The sequence below is a fragment of the Pseudoliparis swirei genome, chromosome 24 (assembly GCF_029220125.1).
Source record: "Pseudoliparis swirei isolate HS2019 ecotype Mariana Trench chromosome 24, NWPU_hadal_v1, whole genome shotgun sequence".
NCBI classification, from domain to species: Eukaryota; Metazoa; Chordata; class Actinopteri; order Perciformes; family Liparidae; genus Pseudoliparis; species Pseudoliparis swirei.
In genome coordinates this window covers 22,489,509-22,511,400 of record NC_079411.1, presented here as the reverse complement: position 1 = coordinate 22,511,400, position 21,892 = coordinate 22,489,509, and the positions used below count along the sequence as shown (strand labels likewise).

The window sequence follows — 21,892 nt, the reverse complement described above, 5'->3', positions numbered from 1 at the left end:
ACAGGAGGAACACAACGTCGGAAAGAGCGCGGACACGACAACCTTTGAGGAATGTTTCATTATGGTGTCGGACACCAGCTGGGCCACTAAGAGTGTCAAGCGGCTCCATGTGTCTTTGAAAAGGACACGGAGATTTAGTGTTGCACTTTGGGAGACGCATTCAACACATCTTGATTTCTTTTTTCCGGGGGGGGGGTCTAAAGTAAAAGTAAAAAACACTGGATCCAACACTTCCCATAATGCAACTCAATGTTATATTCAATATTTTCCGCTAAGCACGTTCCTTTTGAACTCCACACTTCCTTTTTGAAACAGTTTTGCTTTTTAAGTTTCTCCTGCTCACAGGAATGTTCTCAGGCCACTGATACTGGCCACAATAATTAAGAGCAGTTAGATGATTGTGTGTCTTAACTGCCTGTGTTACACATTAACATGTGCAACACATATTGTGTAACACGGGCAGTTAGGACACACACACACACACACACCTCTCCTAAATCTCCACTGTCGTCAGCAGCGCCACAACGTGGCCTTTGTCCTCTGTTCTAATCTGGGTTTGGGTTTTAAGGCCTCCAAGTCCTTCAGAACACAACGTTTACATGTTTGCGGTCGCGTCGCGTTACATCCATCTCATGTGTAGTCATCAGCCGCCAAGTCACATTCTCTGCGTGTCAAACACACGTAGCTAATAAATGTTTATGAATCTGATACATTTAACCTTCATTGTTTAACTAAGAGTCATTTAAGTCATGAGATATTTCTCACAATAACCGTTTCACAATCGAGAAACTGAAAACATTGGAGGGACAAATCATCTTCAGAATGATGCCTCAGTGAACTGAACAAACGCCGAAACTGTGTGTGCTTCTTTCAAAATGTCTGCCTTGTCATTTCAGTGCATGAATTGCAATAATTGTAATAATCGTGTACGGACATGCCGGCAGCTCTGCGAGGTAAAAACCAAATGATAGCACAACGTGAACGTTAAGGGATCCTCCACAGTTATTACAACTCGCTCCGAGAGGGAGGGGGGGGGGCATATTGTTGACATATTTACCTGGATTGACTTACGACGGACCGACAGACACTCCAAATGTAACTCCTTTGAGCCATCTGGGGTGACGGGAGGACACGACCTAATGTCATGCAAAGGATTCACATTGCGGGGGGAGGGGAAATAATTAAATATTTAATGGAATATAATGTGATTGAGTGAAACTCTGATGCAACTCTTATTAAAGGGAAGAACAAACTGTTCAGCAGCCAGCTGAGTACAGACACACACACACACACGCTAATAGGCGTCTGGCCATGAGTCTTTCTAGGTGCGGTCAGACTACAATCAAGCCGCCTGTCTGATGGTGTAATGGATACATGGGTTAACACAAAAGAAGGAAACAATTAATCTTAACGAGGACCAACATCGTGACGCGCTGCGGTTGTTTGGTTAATCCGTGTGCAGCATCGCGAGGCCATTGCGACCAAGTCCTCGTCATCATCATCATCATCATCACCATCAGAATATATATAAAGGGTACATGTCGCCACTCGTTTTTAATATCTTTAGAGCCGTCGAGGAGGAGGAGGAGGACAGAGCTACCTCCAGCTTTCATCACGCACACTTTCTCATTTCTACAAAGTAACATCAGATGTTGTGGTCATAACTGACATCATGACCAACACATGGTTCCCACAACACCTCCGTGTCAACAGTTTGGACATTCACTGCTCTAGCTGAAATAAACTCAGCGCTCCAACACTCGCATATATAACAATGTAATTCCAACGTGTATACAAGGAGGACTTCTCCATTCGTTTTTTAAGAAAATAACTCCCTTTTATGAGCTAAAGCGTGAAAGCACTCTAGTCCTGATAGTGGCTCAGGACCGACGGTGAGATCTACATCCAACACCTTTTACATTCCTCACCTGCCTGCCACTGAAGCGGTCTGGTCTGGGTGAAACCACATGACTGGAGCCATGTCTACCTTTTGGACAGTGACATCATCTTTTGACTGAGGTCCAAGAGCTGACTAAGTTTTAAGATACTGCACCAGGGGAAGTTACTGATTGTAGTTTGACTTGTTTATCAACTTGGTGAGCAGTTGGCGCTGCGCCAGGGGCAGATGATGGGACCTTAAAGGGGAACTACAGCCATCAAAACGCACACATGTTATTCATATGGTCCGATAGTAGTATCACATGAACAACTCCTTTCCAAAAAACAATGTGGTAAAACTCAAATGTGTGATGTCATCAGCAATAACCAGTATCACCAACTATGAAGAGTGAAAGATGACAATGAGAACCGGAGAGGATACTCTTCAGTTTCACAACTAAGAACTTTATAACAGAGTAAAAACTTGTTTTGGTATAAACATGAAAACATCCATTCTGAGGGTCAACAGAATCAGTCTCCCATTCACAAGTTTACGACTTTCTGGCGTTGGGGGAAATAACGTGTTTGGTTGAGTTCCCCGTTCAGAGCCTTTGAGCCCGAGAGCCGCAATGTGCATCAAACTCTGAACCATCATGATACCCATATTCCTAGATCCAGTGTAACTTACACTTTCTGAGAGTATCATTATATCATCCCCATCACAAATATATATAAAATACATTGAGAAACTATGAAGGGGGAAACACACTACTTATAGATCCAGAAGTTGCCTGAATCATTGCATTTCGTTGTAGGTAATCTATAGTGGTAGTAAGTGTTCACTGTTAATGATGCCAATTTTCCAAAATGTTAACAAATGGCGGGGGAAAAAACCAGGGCTCAAGTTGAAGGAACTTTTCTTTTTTTTCCATCACTTTCTTTAAGCCAACGGAGGGAACTTCATTTCATCATGTTTTGGTCCTTACTTTTTTTATTTTGATTAAAAACACAAGTTAATTTGGAAATAAATTTGTTGGAAATTAATATTTAACAACAGCCATGATACCGCCATTTCTTCTTCTCTGGATTTTAAAAATCTAGATAGAACATGCACTTTTGTTATTTATGCTGTATATGCGATAAGTTTCTTTTTCTTTTTCATGCTTTGTAAATGTTGTTTGCTGAAGGTCTTATGCAGAAACATGGCAGTTCTAACACAACGGCTCTCCTCAATACACCTACTTAGTAAATAAAAGGGAAAAGCACACTTTATGAGCTTTGAATCTACTAAAATCACCAGAAGTTGAATTCCTCAGTTTCATATTATACACGGCATCACCCACTAGTAAGCAAGAGTTTACTACAATGTGATGATCAGCGGCCTGTCTTCATAATTACTCCAGTATGACTGCCTCAGGAGCCATTAGAATTATACAAGTCATGTGCTGCTGTCTTCAATGGAACACACACAAAAACAAACACACAAAATATACACACACACGGTTAAACATTGTGAAATAGTGATACTTCTTCCACCAGGTAGTTTGTAAGAATAATTGTAAATGATTGTAACAGTGAATTAACACCTACCTGGCTTCACATTGTCTTGCTCCACAGGTGATGTGGTGACTCATTTTCACACTATGATCTTTAGACTTTAGCTTCAATCTTAATCTTTTTAACTGCTGCTGAATCAGTTTGATATGTCCCTTAAAACACATATCGGAGATCCTTCCCTCTGCTTCTCTGTTTGGTTAAAAAAATTACCTCCAGCACTTGGTCACTGAGGTCGGGGACTTAGCGAAGGGTCAGTTGCCATATGTTAGGCTATTTATCTCAATAAAACATAATTGAATAGAAAACTAAGGCTAGATTGGGCTATTATGTGCACTTTCGCAATAATACAACAATGAATTCCCTCCATTATTCGCGGTTTACTGGTAAACTGGTGCTAACACGCTAACACTTGTCCTAACCTGTGCCCTATTTCTGAACGGCCCTCGGCCATCCTGCCGCACATTATAGTGATGCCATAACAGACATGCGATACCTCGGACTATGGCTGGCCCTCTGCAGCGAACACGGCCGCACTGATCTAAAACAGTAACGCGACGAGCGGTCAGGAGGTTAATAACTGTAATCCACCCTGCTGGAAACAGCTGTCGGCCGGGTGTTACGGTTTAAGAAGCGACCGTGTTAACTGCCGACTTTGAACCGAACGCGTCCGTTGTTGCCGTAGTTACGACGGTCGTTCGAATAGAAGTTAGCCGTCCTCGTGAATGCCGCTTGTTTTTTAATGGTGTTAAACAGTGTCAAACCCTCTCATATACATAATAATATACCATATACTATACACATTTAACAATGCGGCATTCACGAGGGCAGCTATACGTGTTCTCTTCCTATTTTCAACAGCTGTCTGTAACTACGATACCAACGGACGCTTTCGGTTAAAAGTCGCCAGTTAACACGGTCGCTTTTTAAACCGTAACACCAGTCTGCAGGCCTGGCTCCTCCAGACACCAGCTGCCCTCGACTCACCTTCACCAGGTCCAGAGGATGCGTGCAGCACGCAGCTCCGCACGACGCCAGCCCACCGAAATACCACCGCGACATCCGTTTCTCGGTCATGGCTGCGTGCTTTGGCCGTAGGTCCGATGCTGCTCCAGCGGGCGACTTCCTTCCTCCGCCCGGTCCGCCTGAGACTGTCTGTCCGCCCGCTCGCTCTTCCTGGCTCTCGCGGGGCTCAACAGTCCGCAGCGAGAGGTCGACTGGACGCTGGTTAACCTCGTTACTCTTCAAACATTACGAACAGAGAGCGGCCACGGACCGAGGGGGGTGGCGGGGGGGACTTTGGGCTCCTGCAGCATCGCGCACACTCGTGCCACATAACGTGCGTGTCTGTGTGTAAAAACACGAGGTGTGTGTGTGTGTATGTGTGCGCGCTGTCTGCTGTGTCTGGGCCACACAGTGTGTGCAATAGGAAGCGGAGAAGAGAAGAGCGCAGCCAATTGGCACCGGAGTCGACGGAGCTGCCTCTACCCGCCCCGAGAATCCAAAGGTCGACAGCGGGGGTATGAGAATGCTAAAGCAGCGAGCAGCGGCCGCACAAAGTCACACGCAGCCGCCACTTTCACCTCTACGAGCTGTTACGCCAAGAGTTAAAGTAGTACGCGTCATCATTCCTGCAGCGGTTGCGTCGAAATACTGACGCTGGCCCTTTAAGAGGAAGAGGAGAAGACGAGAAGAGGAGAATATAAAGCAACAACTTCAGTTAACCGTGAAACCGCCGCTTTTGCGACGTGTACACACGCTGACATTGAGTTGAGTTTATTACACTTGTCATTTGAGAATTAAGATTGAACACACACGAGACAAATATAAAACAACCTGTTCATTCAAGGGTTTTTTGAGGAAGTTAATTTTAGTCATTGTAAAAGTTGTATTTTGTCATAACGTCCCATTGCTACGTCAGTATCTGTAATAATGGCTCCAATATATTAGTTTTTTAAATCAATTGCAGCTTTGTATTCAACACGTATAACTCAACCATAAAAGCCTTAATATCAAATACTCTATGACAGACATAAGAGGCTGACGCAAGCTGCACTTCAACATATATCAGTTCCAGTTTTGCTATTGTTAAGTTTATTCAAATATATATCTCTTCATCCAGTGTTTACATGTTCCGGCCCACTGCCTGTTTAATATAAATAAGAAGTTCATATTTGAGCACATCAGTTTGCTGAGTGTTTACTGCCCCCAAGTGTGCAATGTGTGCTGTCACCACTCCACGACTCAACGTGGCTGAATAATGTCTCGAGATGATTCAACGAGTATCTCGTCGTTGTCAATGTAAATAAACTTGTGGTTTGGAGGCGTTAAAACCACTTTCCCTGACCTCAGAAAAAAAGGTGGGAGCATAGATATCTCTCTGGTAGGTAATATAGGTGATAACTAGAAGAAGATGGGAGAGATCCATGTGTTTCAAATCCCTTTAAAACATGACAGGGCTTTACAATTTGAAAAAAGTTGTAGGGGAATGCACACACATATTTATTATACATAAGTGGTTATTAATCACACACATTTCCAAACAAAAATCTAAAGGTGGAAAATGAAATATCACACGTGCATCTCCTGAATAATAATGTATTGTGTTATTTAGCCAACTGCAGTAAACGCTGGATGAAACATAACATTTACATCTCTAGACGTAAGACTCGCTACTGTCTATGTGAAAGTGTACACATCATTTTTTTGTGAAACTAAATTAACCAAACTACTACTTTGTGAAATAATAATGCTAAATAACCATTAATAACCTTTTCTCCAATGAAGGCAAAAGAAAAAAGCAGTTTGAGGGGCAGTTTGAACTGGTATCAATAAAAGGTTGCAGTATAAAAACATTACACAGAACCACAGTAAAAATAAATATAAACAGGAATAATGACATAAATGAAAAAAGAAAATGTCAAGAGTAAATTTGCTAAATTCCCCAAATATTCATTCATCAACAACACTTTCATGAAATTAAATAAACAGGCATCGCTCTGACTGCATGTTGTCAGTGAACACACCAGCATACACAGATATGCCATGTACACTGGCCTTCTGTACACAGAACGCCCACACAAACACACAAACACACACACACACACACAAGCAGAGGCAGACTGGAATTTGAGAAATGTAAATCACACAGATTAATTTTTAAACATTTAAAACCTCCCACAATTCATGTCGAATCCCACTCGGACTGAAAGCTATACATTGTAGAAACCCTCAGCCGAGTAGCTCATTGTGTAAATTCATTAATAATAATTTGCCAAAGTGTAATGGAATCCACATTATGGCTAAAATAAACAAAACACAACTCTCTGCTTTATAAGACAGTAAACACAATAGAGGCTGACGTCCTCTAATAGACGGTGACCTTGCAGGTTGACCTTGCACGTCCAATAAAATCATCTCATACAAATGATTTCCCCGGTTGCTTGGCCTCCCCTGACGGCCCTGCCACTGGGTTGTCCTTCGCTGCTCCGCCGAAAACAGGCAGCGCTCTTGCTCCTTGTGGAGAAGAGCCCATGTAGAGCAGAGAGCCCCCCACCATGAGCAGCAGGCTGGCCCCCCAGCCCAGGTACAGGGCCGGCCCCAGCTCTCTCTTTAAAGGCGCCGGGACATTCGGATCGTAGAAGTCCCTGATGATCGCATGGGCCGTCCAACTGATGGGTATTATGTAGGCCAAGCCAGCCACGCCGAAGAGCAGCCCCGCTATCCTTGCCAGCCGAGCCTTGTTGGCGTGGTTACCGTCCCCCATGCAGTGAGTACACTTGGCCCCGGCCACCCCGAGCATGAGGGCCAGGAGGCAGAGGAGTAAGGCGAGAACAGTGAGGCTCCGGGCGGCCTGGGCAGACGCGGGCAGCGCCAGGGTGGAGTCGTAGGACTTGCACTGGATCTGACCTGTGGTCTGAGACAGGCAGTTCATCCACAGTCCCTCCCACAACACCTGTGCGATCACCAGCTCGCCGCCCACGAAGGCGGACACGCGCCACAGAGGAGCCGCGCACACCAGCGCCCCGCCCACCCACCCCATCACAGCCAACACCAAGCCCAGCAGCTGGAGACCCGTTGACGCCATGGCCGACGAAGAAGCTCCTCTCGCGCTCTCGATGGAAGAAAAGCAGAACGATTTCAGATTCTTTTCTCGTCTTCCTCGCCAGGAGGTTTGCTGAGCTCTCAGGAGATGAAAGTCAAAGTTTCCCGCGGTATGTTCTGAGTCATTCAGTGGGACGACCAGGGATTGTGAGATCGTGAGAGGAGTCCCCTTCTTCTCCTCGGTGAACTTTCTTCAGCAATACTGTTAAGATGACAGTGTTCCACAGATTTACTTTACAGAAGCACATTTTAACAAACACATTGAATCATTTTGAGACCGTTGTTCTTTTTAAACCAGTACAATACAACAGTTACATAAATATGAATAAGTGCATTGAACTTGCTTCAGCTGGTTTTCTTTAGTTCAATCAATTCATTCATTTCCTCACGCTGCAGTTCAATGAAGCTCAATAAAACATACCTTTAATTCACTAATCACGCAACCAGATGTCCACAGATGTTGACGATCCTCCGTGTGCTTCTTGGCGCTGTAGTCGCGTGATGCGAGTAGTTGGTGTCTTTCTTCTGTTATGACTGACCAGCTTGTCTCCTTGGATCTCATACAGGGGTGTGGGAGGGCAGCAGTGTGTAATGCTGCATACTCAATACACACACACACACACACACGGCTAGTTATGCAGAAAATGACAGCACAAGGACACTTTGTTCCAGACATTGTTGATTGCTACCATCTTGTCGTTTCTCGGCCCGCGATGGGCCATATTTGGGCAACATATGGAGGCGAGGAGGAGATGACAGCTGATTGGAGTTTGATGCGTTCAGGAGATCTGACGAGCACCACGTGAAACAACTCCCATGTCATAATAAACTGCTTTGTTTGGTGAAAAAATCTAGGACTATTTTAGTGAAGTTAGTTAGGACAAAGCAAGCAGGTGGGTACATCGAAAGTTGCTTTGTCGAGCCACTAGATGGCAGAGAGAACGCCCCCATTGCAACACAGGCTTCAACGGGCCCTCGGTTCAGATGCTTGTGCTCATTATTTGCAGGTTTGCTCCTTGGTATAACCCTCAGAACCGCAAACCAAAGCAAACATTGCGAAAAGCTTGAAAGTATATGGCGTTCCACCAATTTGGAAGAATCACGCTTAGAATGAGAAGGCCCTCCGTAATGCCAGAGGCGCCTATTACTCATCAGTGATAGGTTCTCAATGGGTTTTATTGACTGTCGGTTGAGCCGACTGTCTCTGTCTTCGTCTCTCTCTCCGACCGCCTTGCAGACGGTGACTCCGGTCTCTTCCCCCGACTTCGTCCCTTCTGCGTCCCGAGGCTGAAAAGCCAGATACCACCGAGTAATCGGGCGTTGGTATCTTTCATGCCTCCCTCCATGCTTTTAGGAGGATGAGGTGGTAGATCTGTGTAGCTCCGCCCCCGTCAGAACGCACCACCCCGTGACCACGAAAGGCCCTTGCCACTTGGAAAGAGTGTAGTCGGGCCCCGGCGTGGTCTCGTTTGGCCCCAGCAAGTAACTATTCCAAGAAAAGCTTTCAGGACTCCAGTGAATTCATAAGACACATACTCGCCAAGAAGGCACATTTAAAAAGAGTAATTTCCAGGGTGTCAAGAGTTTGAGGGAACACCCTGATCACAGTTGATCCTGGCAACCATGGACATATTTAAAGATATTTAAAGAACAGAAAGTAACCATAGCCTTGCAGAACAAACATCTGAAACAACTGGTTCTACGGGAACACAGGCGTCGCATCAGAAAGGTCACTTCCTGTCACCGACTGGCATGATAACCACTCAACTCTTTTTCGAGAGACCATTTCTTCAGTAGAAAGTAGTTCCAATGAAATTGCAGCATTTGTTTTAATGGCATCTATTTTCAAAGCATTTTAAAATTATTTTATTTGTACATTTTAACTGTCCTGTTTATTATTAATTGTTTGCAGTACTCCCTCACTCCCACTATCATCGTGTTTTTTTCACTGTAACTTGCCAGTTGTATTACTCATATTGAGTGGCTGGATGAGTGTACCGTATGTGTATACTTTGCAAATATAGTATAGTTTGAGTTGTGCTGTTTTCTATTTTTTTTAATCAACCATACGCTATTTCTTTTTATACCTAATTTTTTTCCAAATATATTCGAATTGACTTTATTCGACTAATTTATACAATTTCTCAGTGTGCAATGTGGAGGAGAGAAAGAACTAGCAATCCAGTACAGAGGGACTGTGAGTTTCACTTTCTATTTGATCAAAGACAGAGAGAGAGAGAGAGAGAGAGAGAGAGAGAGAGAGAACAATCCAGAACAGAGGAACTGTGAGTTTCACTTTCTATTTGACCACAGAGAGAGAGAGAGAGAAAATATATTACTAGCAATCCAGTACAGAGGACCTGTGAGCTAGGAGGAAGGGTTAAGAATTGCACAGAATTGTGGTTCAAAGTTAAGTTTGACTTCATTTTCTACAACACGATGGATTCAACGTCAACAGAAGGTGAGTGTCTTTACTTGAAGGAATATATACCGTCGTGCAGACTTTTTGCTCTTCTTATGTGAGCTGACCTAAAAGCTCTCAGAAGTTCAACTGAAGTGTCTCTCTGTCTTCTTGTCCTCAGACTGCAGCTCTCCGGTTGTCAGTGACCTGAGGATTGTCCTGCTGGGGAAGACTGGATCAGGAAAGAGTGCAACAGGGAACACCATCCTGGGACGAGAAGCCTTCACCTCAGAGATGTCTCCTTCTTCTGTGACGCAGAAGTGTAAAAAACAAATCAACTACATTGATGAAAGAAATGTGAGCGTGGTCGACACCCCGGGAGTCTTTGGCAATGCGATTACCGAAGACCGCTTGAAAAGGGAAATGGAGGAAAGCGTCAAGCTGTCGTACCCCGGAATACATATATTCCTGCTGGTGATCCGACTGGATGCACACTTTACTGAAGAGGAGAAGAAGGCTGTCATGTGGTTTAAAGACAACTTCGGTGAGGAATTCTCCAATTACACGATGGTGCTCTTCACTCGGGGAGACACGCTCACGGAGAAGTCCATTTGCGAGTATTTAGGCGAAGCTCCTGATCTCAAGGAGTTAATCAGTGTCTATAAAGAAAGGTACACAGTGTTTGACAACACATGCATGGGAAATCGCACTCAGGTGGCTCATCTGTTTGAAAAGATAGACAAGATAGTGCACTTAAATGGTAACTATTATACCAGAAGCATGTACGAAGAGGCCCCGAGAAAGAAGAATTCAAAGGACATTGTGGACCGCTTTTGGGCGGAGGTGGGGGTACTGGGCGATTGAACATCTCTCTTGTTCTGCCTGTTTTGTGATATACATGCCTAAAAGGTGCCTAATATTTCTAGACTGAAATAATATCGGCATTATAATTATTATAACTGAGGATTTTTTTAGTTGCCTAATTTTTGGTGCCCCCTCAGGACTTACGCACAGCGCGTAGTGCGCGTTTTGGGAGTGGCGGCGCTGAGCAGGGGTTATTCAGGTAATCGGGTGGTGGATACAACCTAAAACAGACAGTTGAGTCAAGCCAAGATCCTTTAAGAATACCAATGAGGTCATTCCATTCATTGCCTTCTTTGAGGCAGTAACTTCAAATCGGACTTTTTTATTGCCAAAGTTGCATTGTATTGCTTCATAAATAATGTACATGCATATTAACTAATCACTGCTTTAAACTGTAAATTAACCTTTTATGACCAACCGTATAATGTCGATGCTGTACATTCATATCCTGGATCTCATACTGTGTGAAGAACACTATTGTAATCATTCTGTTTAAAAGATTGGAATAAAATTAAAAATGTGATAAAAGCTTCAAAACGTGTTGTTTGATGTTGTATCGAGTTTGTATGACGTGGAAATTTAGAGTTTAGAAAGCAAATACTCCAACAAAAGCTTCCAGGACTCCAGTGAATACATAAGACAGAAAACGCTCGCCAAGAAGGTATACATTTTTAGAAAAGTAATTTACAGTGTCAAACTTCCTTTCAGTGCAATAGAAGCAATGCATTGCATGCAGAATAAATAATATATATTGATGCCATACAACAACACTCATTCAACATTACAGGTATGATTAGGTATGAAAAGGTGTTTTGAACATCGTACTCTGCACAGTATGAAGCTGCCAAGATGCTTTTAAGATGACTCCAAGGTTCCTGCAAGCAAACAGGAACACACTGATCAGTTGATCCTGGTAGCCAAGGACAACATTGAACATTGTTTAAAGATATTTAATGAACAGGAAGTAACCGAAGCCTTGCAAAACAAACATCTGAAACAACTGGTTCTACAGGAACACAGGCATCGCATCAGAAAGGTCACTCCCTGTTGAGTGAGCACTTAAATGGTAACTTTTTTCCATAAGCATGTACAAAGAGATTTGCTTCACGTGGGAGTTACAGGACAAGTCCCGATTAAAGATAACGCAGAGATTCTTTACAGTGGTGTTGGATGGCAGGGCAATGCCATCTACAGAATCCACATCACCAGATCATTGATCTCTGAGGTGCTCAGGGCCGAGTAAAATAACTTCAGTTTTGTCCGAGTTTAACATCAGGAAGTTGCAGGTCATCAATGTGTTTATGTCTTTACGACATGCTTGATGTTTAGTGAGCTGGTTTGTCTCCTCTGGTTTGATTGATAGATATAACTAAGTATCAGCTGAATAACAATGACAATGTATGGAGTGTTTCCTGATAATCTTGCCCAAAGGAAGCATGTATAAGGTCAATAAAAGTGGTCCAAGCACAGAACCTTGGGGAACTCCGTGACTAACGTTGGTGGTCATCGAGGCTTCATCGTTTACAAATAAAAAATGGAGATTGATCTGATAAGTAGGATCTAAACGAACTTAGTGCGGTGCCTGAAATGCCAATCGACTGATCCAGTCTCTGTAATAGGATGTCATGGTCAGTGCTGTCTCTGTGCTGTGGTGTTTTCTAAATCCTGACTGAAACTCCTTAAATAAATATTATGATGTTGTAGAAAGTCACACAACTGATTTGCGACCACTTTCTAATGATCTTTGAGAGGAAGGGGAGGTTAGAGTTCAGAGTAAAGTTACTTACATCAGAAAAGTTACCTTTCGTCCAGTCTCCATCACACTGTCAGTATGTCTGCATGCTATATGCCTTACAGATAAATGGGAAAATATTATTTTGCAAATTTATCTGATCATTTTTTTATGTGATTTTATATGATGTTTTCATATAATATATATATATATATATATTTGACTTTATATGTATTTTATTGTGCGACTGTTATTGGGATCCAAATGTTTATCTAAATTTTGCATTTCATTCTAATACTGAATTGTACAGTGAACGCTGTTTAGTGTGAATGTCTAACCTGTAACGTGCATTACTTATCGATGCACAGGTTTTAATCTAATGGTGACCCATATAAAACATGAATATCAATATGTAAATGTTACAATGCATTGTGGCTTTTAAATGGAAATACAGTATTGGATTTATCCTGCTTCAGTATCCAATTTGAGTTTTTGAAAACATAACCCAACTCTGTCCTCTACTGCAGCGGTCCCCAACCTTTTTTGAGCCACGGACCGGTTCCGTGTCAGAGATTATTTTCACGGACCGGCAATATAAATGACGTAATAAATATGACGTCATACAATTATACGAAGGGCATAAAGTGCCAAAACAACAACTCATCATTACGCCGAATGAGTGTGAGCCGTGCGCTTGTTTACCTGCAACGAGCCGCTTATGGAGACGGCGACACAGACGTGTGTTTGGTCCGCTGCTCCTAACCGAGTTCTGGTCGCTGTCATTAGAACACCGGCAGAGTTGTTGTGTGAAATGTCCCTTCAGGCCACCGTCATTTGCATCTCGAACACATTTATTTCTAGCTCGGACGGGCTCGATTCACCGGGTGGGTTTGTTTACAAATGGGTTGCAGGTCTATTCTTTTGCAGTCGGGTCTTTTGTGGTTGGAGTACCGCTCAAACTCTTTTAAAAGCCTCTTCCACCCGGTCAACGTCTGAAACATATAGAATATTCCGCTGTTCACTCGCCCACACAGCAGCGACTTTATCGGCCAACTTGAAAACAGTTGTCATTTCCCTGAAGTGACAGAATTCATTGAGCAGGTTGAATATGTTTTAAGATTCTGTGTCACTGTGCCGCCAGCAGAGGGTTCGACGCGTGAGACTCGCCTGCAGCGATAAACCCGAACTTTAAGACTCCTAAACGCGGCTCAGACGTACACACGGGTGTATCCGGTCCTTTTTCAAAATAAGATATTTTTCCGACTGATTTTTTTAAAAAAAATTAAATTTTTTTTATTTATTAACTTTTTTTCCGCGGCCCGGTTCCAACCAAGCCGCGGACCGGTACCGGGCCGCGGCCCGGGGGTTGAGGACCCCTGCTCTACTGGACGAAGAAGTAAACCTGAGGTGGTTGTTTCCTTCATAAAGGCACAAAGAGAGAAAGGTTGCTATTCTTGGTCTAAAATATTGATGTGACGGATGCAAACATGAATTATTTTCACATATGTGAACAAATAAAACTATCAATGTAACTATCATGTCTATGTGTACAGATTGTAAAGCCCTCTGAGGCAAATTTGTAATTTGTGAGAATGGGCTATCCAAAATAAACTGAATTGAATTGAAATTTAATCAAAAAGTTTGATGCCATGTGAAAATTGCCCATCTTAGTTCCCAAATGCAGTGGTTCTCAAATGGAGGTACGTGTACCCCTGGGTGTACGTGAAAACACTCCAAAGGGTACGTGTGATATTTTTTAAATCTATTTAAAATTAGCATCCATTCAAAAATCCTTTTGTTATTCATTAAATAGTCAATCAAATATAAGTGTACATTAATAAACTGCATTTTGTATATTCAATATAAAATCAGACACTGATGGCACAACGCTGTGTATTACATCTTTTTTTTCAACCCCAATAAATAGTTTTGCCCTAGCTAGGGGTACTTGGCTGAAAAAAGATTTCACAGCTGGTACATCACTAAATAAAGGTTGAGAACCACTGCACTAATGCATTTTATTCATCTAGTTTTCTTTTTTGTATTATCATAATGGATGAAGACTTAATCTGGCACACCTGCTAAACGTTCGAAGCAAACCAAGCAAGCTAATCACTGAATATTGCATTCCAACTACCAAAAAAAGGTCATACTCCGATCAGCTAAGAGTTTGTTATCGTTGCGCAAACAGTTTGTGAAATGTAATTTAGCTTGATCCCAACATTTTAAAGCTAAAGTGCCCTTAATTTGATCCGTATGTGGTTGACTCCAGCTCATCATTCATCATGTCAAGGCCTTTTTGGTCATTGTGTGCAGATGTTAGGAGCTGGTGGCCAACAGGGATGTGCTGGTGGTGTTTGAGGTGTTTGCTTTGTTCACAATGCCTCCTCAGTGAAATGTGATCGGCCAGCGGACGTTTACCATTGTCTCTCGTTTCCTTTCGGGAAGTGAGCTAGCAATGTTACTAATAATAAAGTGAGGTCAACAGCCCATCACAGTTTAAATAAGGAACATTAGGATATTCTGTTCGAGCAATTATTACAAGTAATGTATGAACTGTTCACTTAAAAAACGTTTTGAGATCTATTGCACAATATCTCAAAACATTCTAACAATATATGTATTCGGAATCTCAGTCAGGAGCCAGGCGGAAAAAAATATATACTTAGATGTATTTAAAATATACTTAAAATGTCAATAATACATTTTAAATATACTATCAAAGTAATGTACTTTCTGCAAATATATCAAAAGTATGCTCAAGTCACGCTTTCACCTATTTTAAAAATTCAACTTTTAACACACGTTAAAATAATTGTACTGTAGTATACTTTTAAGAAATATATTATAAGAAAAATATACTTTAAGTGTAAGTTATGTGCAATTACTTAAATGTACTTCAATAAACTTTGTTTTCAAACATTTTTTTTTTCTATATTTCAAACTGTATGCTCTAAATTAGCATTGAAACAATGTATTTAAAGCACATTTGATAAATACCTACATTAAATATATCACATGTTTTGTGATTAGTAAGTAAACTTATTCATTCTATTATTTTTATATATTAATTGTATACCAAAAGTATACTTTTGGTATACAATTAATCACTATAATCACATACTAAATATATTAATATTGTGATTATATTATCCTAAAATATACTTTTGGTATCCTATAATCACATACTAAATATATTAATATTGTGATTATATTCTACCAAAATATACTTTTGCTATCCTATAATCACATTCTAAATATATTAATATTGCATGATTGTATTATATCGATGTGGGTTTCATTTAAAAGCTTCAAACGACAAACGAGTGAAAAGAAAAAACAAGAGAAAACCCATTTCATACCGTTTGTTTACTGTCAGCATTCAAATCACATTATTCTGTCATTGCAATGTTGCGTCAAAACGTAATACTGTTGGGAGCAGAATGCAGAAACAGGCCATGACGACACCATTCACCGATGAGCTGGAAACAGTCAACGGTAATGTGTGCTTCCACTCAGGGTCACATCCTGCAGATGTCCTCGCCACTCGCCTCCCACATATTTCACACGGGAACATGAGCTTTGGATTTGCATCTTATGCCCTTCCATAAGCAAAAGGCGGCGCAACCACAAAGCACGGCCAAGACGAGCACCGGCGCGCCCAGAGCCAACGCCACCGTGGTGTCGGCTCCCACGGCTATAATCACGCCGGCCGCCACCAACAAAACGGCGGCGGCCGAGGCCACGCGGATATTCTTCCTTTTAACCCTTTTCACCTTTTCCCTCTCCTTCTCGTTCTTCTCCCTCTCGGCGTCCCACATCTTCTTCTCCTCCTCTTTCTTCTCGTCCTCCTCTTGTTGCTTCCGCTCCTCCTCCTCCCTCAGCTTCCTCTGGGCCTTCTCGTACAGCTCGTTGGTGTAGTGTTTCCCGCCGTTGTCCTGGATCATTTCCTTGACCATGGTCACCAGCTCCTTGACCTGCATCTGGTCCTCGGCGTCGTTGTTGTTGAACGCGTGGTACCTGCGTCCAAACGTGATGGACAGTCTCCGCAGCTCTTTGCACTCCTTCAGGGCGTTGTCGGCCTTGGCCTGATCTTTGCACGTGAACAGCATGATGGTGTACATGGAGGCGTCGTCTCCGAAGTTATCCTGGATCCACTTGACGGCGTTCCGTTCCTCCTCGGTGAAGCGCACCCCGAGCCGGATCACCAGCAGGAAGGCGTGAGGGCCGGGCACCGACATCTTGACACACTCCTCGATTCTGGTTTTTAAATCTTCCTCCGAGATGCCCGTGTCAAACAGACCCGGAGTGTCGATCACCTGGACCGCGGTGCCGTCCACTTCCCCGCTCTGCGTCTCGCAGCGCTTGGTCACGGACTCGGGGCTCGGGTCCTCTTTGAAGGCGGCTCTTCCTAGGATGGTGTTTCCGGATGCACTCTTGCCGGATCCTGTCTTGCCCACCAGGACGATCCGCAGCGCTCCGGACGAATCCAGAGCTGTGACGACAGAAGCTCAATGAATGCTGAGCGCAAGGCACACGGGAATCCTTTAGATGTTTTGCTAAGATTGTGAACGACATGTTTGAATCGTGTATTTCCCTCTAGTATAACGTGCTTCATATTTTTAGATGAGATCTTTAAAAGAAGGCAACCTGTTGAGGTTTTCGATCATAAGTAGCGAGATAGAGGAATGCGTTTCAAATGCATAAATAATAGTAATACAAATGTCAAGTCAATCGGTCATTGGGGGCGAAAAGCTATTGCTTTTGAAGGTACGAAAATTCTAGGGGGCGCTATGAAGACATTTCTTTATAAACAAATGCAAGATCCCCAAAATATCAAATTATTAAACAGTCCTGATATGCATATCAAATCTGACAACTTGTGGGATATGATAAAGGCCCCAAAAAGGGGTTTCTTTGGAGAGAAATAAAATTATAACAATAATAATTCCACGAAATACAAAAAGTTCCTCTACGACGAGCACCCTAATAATAAGTTTATTTATATAGCACCTTTAAAAACAGGGTTTACAAAGTGCTCTATGAGAATCAATGCAAACAAATGGAATAGAAAAATGCAAAAACAAAATAAAGAACAAAAGACAAACTAAATGAGGGGAACCGAAGAACCGCATGAAAGGACGACATCATTTAGAAGCAGTTCTATAAAAATGGGTTTTAAGAAGTGATTTAAAAGAAGTGCTGTGTCTACTACCGGACACTTGAGCACTTGGAGCACTGACTTTCAGTGCTTAGGGCGCCATACTGACAAAACCAGCAGAATTCAGTGCACTGAAAGTACCCGGATGGCGCACTGCAAACGGGCAAAAAATGCAGTGTAAGACGATGGACACGACTGGCCCTAAACGGCCGCCATCTTGGCTACGCAGCGGAAGAGGAGGAGCCCTTTCGCCAGCTTTTCATTTTATTTCTAAAACAATGGCGGACGAGATGGCTACGGTAGCACAAGCGGTAGACCACGGAGCTAATTGTGGAGGTATCGCAGTTTCCACATGGGGTGGAGAAAGGGGTAAACAAGGGACAAAAAGAGGGCAAGAAGTGCATTCATTTTGTCAGTTTAAGTTTCGCGGGTATCGCGAGCAGATTTGCGTACGTCACTCCCGGCTTAATTTCGCGGGTGCCGTGAACAGATTTGCGTCCGTCACTTCCGCCAAGTGGTTAACGTAAGTGTTCCATTTGATACAGCACTTATCAGCGACGGAGTGCACTGTACTGCAGTGTACTTCGTAAAGTGTCCGGTCGTAGACACAGCCACTGTTTCTGATAAAGAAGCACACCTGATGCACAGTTGGTGGCAGTAATGTGTAAGAAGTGAAATGAATGTTACAAGCGTGCACATATTGTAACATCATGTAAACTACAGCTGTAGTAAGAACTTGGTCCACATAATGTTCAATCACGCACCGTCTGGGGAAGAGTTTCAGGACAACAGAAACAAAACTGTGTTAGTAAATGATTCATTACAGTTAAAGCTGCACACACATGTTTTATTGTATTGGAAGAAACTCTTTTATTAATGACCATTGAAAACACCATGCTCATTATAGGGTGCAAAAAGTTAGTGACTAGTATTGAGTAAGTCTACAGTTACAGATGTTATACAATTAAAGAAAGATTTTAGTTGTGTAGATTTTTCTAGTAGGGTTAGGGAGCGAGCATTTTTTAGGTCTCAAAAACAGGACATGTCCGGGGAAAACAGGACGTCTGGTCACCCTAAATATTAGAGAGGAATAAACACCAGATAAAAGGTAGTTTTACAACCTGGCAACCTTAAATGTGTTATGTGTTATCTAAAAGCTTTAATAGTCCTTGTACTTAAAGCTACTGCTAATGCTTTGTTAGTAGGGGGTTTACAGATATGAGAGATAACGAATGAGCATACCGTCAACGTTATTCAGACCACACCCATCCGACCGAGGGAGAGTTTTCTGTTTCTTTTCTCGCAGTGGTATTGCTGTAAAAAAGAAATAATACAACACACACCAAAATACACTATGAGTCAATGACATCATTATAAAGGTCTGTTTTTATGATGTCCCTCTCGTGCCCTTTCTAGCGTCAGTCGGGGGATCATCTCACAGAAACCAGCAGATCACCGCTGTTTCCTTTAAACACAAGTCACACAGACGCTCTTACCTTCAGCCATTACTTCAGATTTATCTTTTCCAGTTCCCTCCTGGCCAAATGCGTTTTTCCAGGCCCGAGTTGTGAACTTAGACAAGCTCTGTGGCTTCTCTCTAGACGTTAGCATTCTGGGAAACTTCTGGAAGTCAGTTGCTCGGGGGGCTTCCTATTTCCTTGTATTGTCTTTAGTTTACATCTGAAAATGTGCGTCCCCAAAGAGGCTGTCCACAGCTCTGGGAATGGGCTGTATTTGGTTGCTGTGTGTAATTGATATACGCAGTGTCTTATAACCACATTATGAGGCCACAACAGGTATCTGTAAAAAAAACATGTATTTTTGTCTTACATTTTTTATTCGCTTAGACAACATACAAATATATATACACACATATATATATATATACATGCACATAAATACATACACACATAAAATAGGACACAATGATATTTATATATTCATATATATATACACATGCACAAACATACATACATACATACACATAAATACATATATGCACACATACATATCCCAAAACAAACTACAAAACAAAATAAAAAATAAATTAATTGCTTTGATTAAAACATAGATGACTAAATAAATGGTGCCTTTAGTTGTCTGGTTATATAATGAAACAGGTGTGTTAAGTGTTTACTCAGCTGTCTGATATGTTGGCAGGTGGAGAGACTGTTTCACAGCACAACGATCCGACCACAGCAACCTGTCTAAAAACTGACGTTGAACTGTTCTTTGTTCCAGGTTTCACTTTTAGCATCGCTAAATTTAATGTCATTTTCTCAGTATAGAGTACTTTTAGAGCAATTATAGCATACGGCCAATGAACAGGCCAAACCATAAGAGGTTAATGTTAGAGAGATGGTGGTGTGTGTGTGTGTGTGTGTGTGTGTGTGTGTGTGTGTGTGTGTGTGTGTGTGTGTGTGTGTGTGTGTGTCTGTGTCTGTGTGTGTGTGTGTGTGCGTGTGTGTGTGTGTGTGTGCTTGTACCATCATTATCATTTAAATTCTCTATCCACTTGCGTGACAAGCCACCCGCCTGCTCTCATCTTTATCTCCGTGGCACGATCTCGCCCCAGCAGCTGTGAACTAGTGACTGATTGGAGTGTTGACAAGCAAACTCTCCGAACACTGTTGGTGTAAATACACAGCATCCATTTATCTTCCTTCTGAGCAGAATGTGAGAAAAAGAAAAAGCAGTGCATCGTGTTCCTAAAAATTGGGGGTTTGTGAGGCTGAAGAACAATCTGTGAAGGACAAGGCCGAGTCGAGAAACAGCATCACGCTACCTGCAGGTGTGTGTGTGTGTGTGCGAGCTACAACAATGAAGAACTGCACGCACAATAAAGTCGCCACTCACGAGTGAAATTGATTCCAACCTCCTGCAATGTGAACTTCCAATCAGGCGACAGAATTCAGACGGCCTCACTGCAGACGCAGAAAACATAGAAGGATTAACTTGTTTCAATATGTCAGGAAACACAAAACATTAACTCCTCAAAATAACTACTCAAGAGAAAGAAGATGTATGAAAATAAAGTGTGAACTCAGATGTGACTTCATCTTTGATTTGTGGTAAACCTGCCCTGTTATCCGCTTAGAGCAACAGTAACTCATCACTCTCGGTAGTGAACAGTCAACTGGCATGTGTTGTTAATTGTAACTTCATTTACAAATGCGTGATACATTATAATTCTTCTTTTTGGATAGGATGATACACAGTAAATTTTGCAGTGTTAAGATAAAACTTAAAAAATTAAATCTAACACTATTGCTGAGTGTATATGGTCCCAATCGGAATTGGAGTTAAATTAACTCTTGCCCAAGTGTTGAAGTTTTAGAGTTAAATTGACTCTAAATAGAGTAAAAATGTAACACTACCTAACACTTTATAGTGTTACTCACATTGTAACACTCAGTGAACATATGTCCCTTATCTTCAGAGTGTTAAAGTAATACTGAACATAGTGTTAAAATGTCAAAGTTAGCGCGACTCTGGTAAGTGGTAAGAGTTATTATTCTACACTGAGAAGTGTTCATTTTACACTAGTCGATTGTCAAATGTAAATAACACTACAAGCGTTATAAAGAGTTAATATACTTTGACACTGAATTTTTAACACTGAATTGTGTAACAGTTTAGCTCCACACCTTCCTTTTTGTAATAGTTGTTTTCATCCTGTTACACCATCTCGTAGTCCAACTCCCCTCACCTGCCTCTGATCACTCCCTCGTTAGTCCCTCATTCCCTTCACCTGGTCCTCACGCCCTTCTCACCTGCCTCTGATCACTCCCTCGTTAGTCCCTCATTCCCTTCACCTGGTCCTCACGCCCTTCTCACCTGCAGCCCATCCCCTCATTAGTCCCTCACTATTTAGCTCCCTCACTTCCAGTTGTCCTCTGACAGATTGTCTTGTGTTTTCGTGCCAAGTTCTCCAGCGTTATTAGAGTATATTCCTGACCTGCCTGTTCTGACCCTGCCTGCCTGCCCTGACCTCTGATTCTCTGCCCCGCCCCTTTTTGGACTTGTTTGCTTCTTCGTCTGATCTCCCGGTTTTGACTTGTTTGCCTGTTGCCAACCAAAGACAGTAATCTTTGTTACTCCTGTCTGAGTCGTGCTTTTGGGTCCACTCTAATAGCGTCGTGACAGAATTGACTCATGTGTACACACTGATGAATGTGAGCTGGATGTATGTTTTCTC

General features: G+C 42.4%; 4 protein-coding genes and 1 long non-coding RNA gene across 5 annotated transcripts in view; 1 reads left to right on the top strand and 4 right to left on the bottom strand.

Annotated features, from left to right (window-relative positions):
- slc25a10b (solute carrier family 25 member 10b) overlaps nt 1–5,021 on the bottom strand; it is a 12,927-nt gene extending 7,906 nt beyond the window's left edge. The window contains exon 1 of the mRNA XM_056409535.1: nt 4,420–5,021. Within this exon, the coding sequence (XP_056265510.1) occupies nt 4,420–4,509 (90 nt within the window). The 5' untranslated portion in view covers nt 4,510–5,021. The remainder of the gene's footprint in view (nt 1–4,419) is intronic.
- Nucleotides 5,022–5,859: 838 nt separating this feature from the next.
- LOC130190228 (claudin-4-like) lies at nt 5,860–7,519 on the bottom strand. Its single transcript, XM_056409536.1, has one exon. The coding sequence runs from the start codon at nt 7,517–7,519 to the stop codon at nt 6,851–6,853; it is 669 nt and encodes a 222-aa protein (XP_056265511.1). The 3' UTR covers nt 5,860–6,850.
- Nucleotides 7,520–9,888: 2,369 nt separating this feature from the next.
- Nucleotides 9,889–11,341, top strand: LOC130190216 (GTPase IMAP family member 4-like). Its single transcript, XM_056409521.1, has 2 exons — nt 9,889–9,997; nt 10,119–11,341. Exons 1-2 carry the CDS (start codon nt 9,976–9,978, stop codon nt 10,799–10,801), a joined length of 705 nt encoding a protein of 234 aa, XP_056265496.1. The 5' UTR covers nt 9,889–9,975; the 3' UTR covers nt 10,802–11,341.
- A 66-nt stretch (nt 11,342–11,407) lies between these two features.
- Nucleotides 11,408–13,787, bottom strand: LOC130190217 (uncharacterized). Its single transcript, XR_008830935.1, has 3 exons — nt 13,236–13,787; nt 12,589–12,651; nt 11,408–11,676 (listed from the first exon to the last, which is right to left on the bottom strand). It is a non-coding gene; the product is annotated as an uncharacterized LOC130190217 (long non-coding RNA).
- A 2,097-nt stretch (nt 13,788–15,884) lies between these two features.
- Nucleotides 15,885–19,300, bottom strand: LOC130190726 (GTPase IMAP family member 7-like). The gene is made up of 3 exons (XM_056410285.1): nt 19,191–19,300; nt 18,937–19,008; nt 15,885–17,028 (listed from the first exon to the last, which is right to left on the bottom strand). The coding sequence occupies exons 1-3, from the start codon at nt 19,198–19,200 to the stop codon at nt 16,097–16,099; spliced, it is 1,014 nt and encodes a 337-aa protein (XP_056266260.1). The 5' UTR covers nt 19,201–19,300; the 3' UTR covers nt 15,885–16,096.
- Between the last annotated feature and the right edge of the window lie 2,592 nt (nt 19,301–21,892).

Excerpts from the sequence above, each read along its gene's own strand:
- LOC130190228 (XM_056409536.1), bottom strand. The coding sequence starts at position 7,519 with ATGGCGTCAACGGGTCTCCAGCTGCTGGGCTTGGTGTTGGCTGTGATG.
- LOC130190216 (XM_056409521.1), top strand. The coding sequence starts at position 9,976 with ATGGATTCAACGTCAACAGAAG. Across the intron at positions 9,998-10,118 it reads GGATTCAACGTCAACAGAAG|ACTGCAGCTCTCCGGTTGTC; the intron begins GTGAGTGTCTTT and ends TCTTGTCCTCAG.
- LOC130190726 (XM_056410285.1), bottom strand. Across the intron at positions 17,029-18,936 it reads TGGTCTGAATAACGTTGACG|CTCTGGATTCGTCCGGAGCG; the intron begins GTATGCTCATTC and ends CTGTCGTCACAG.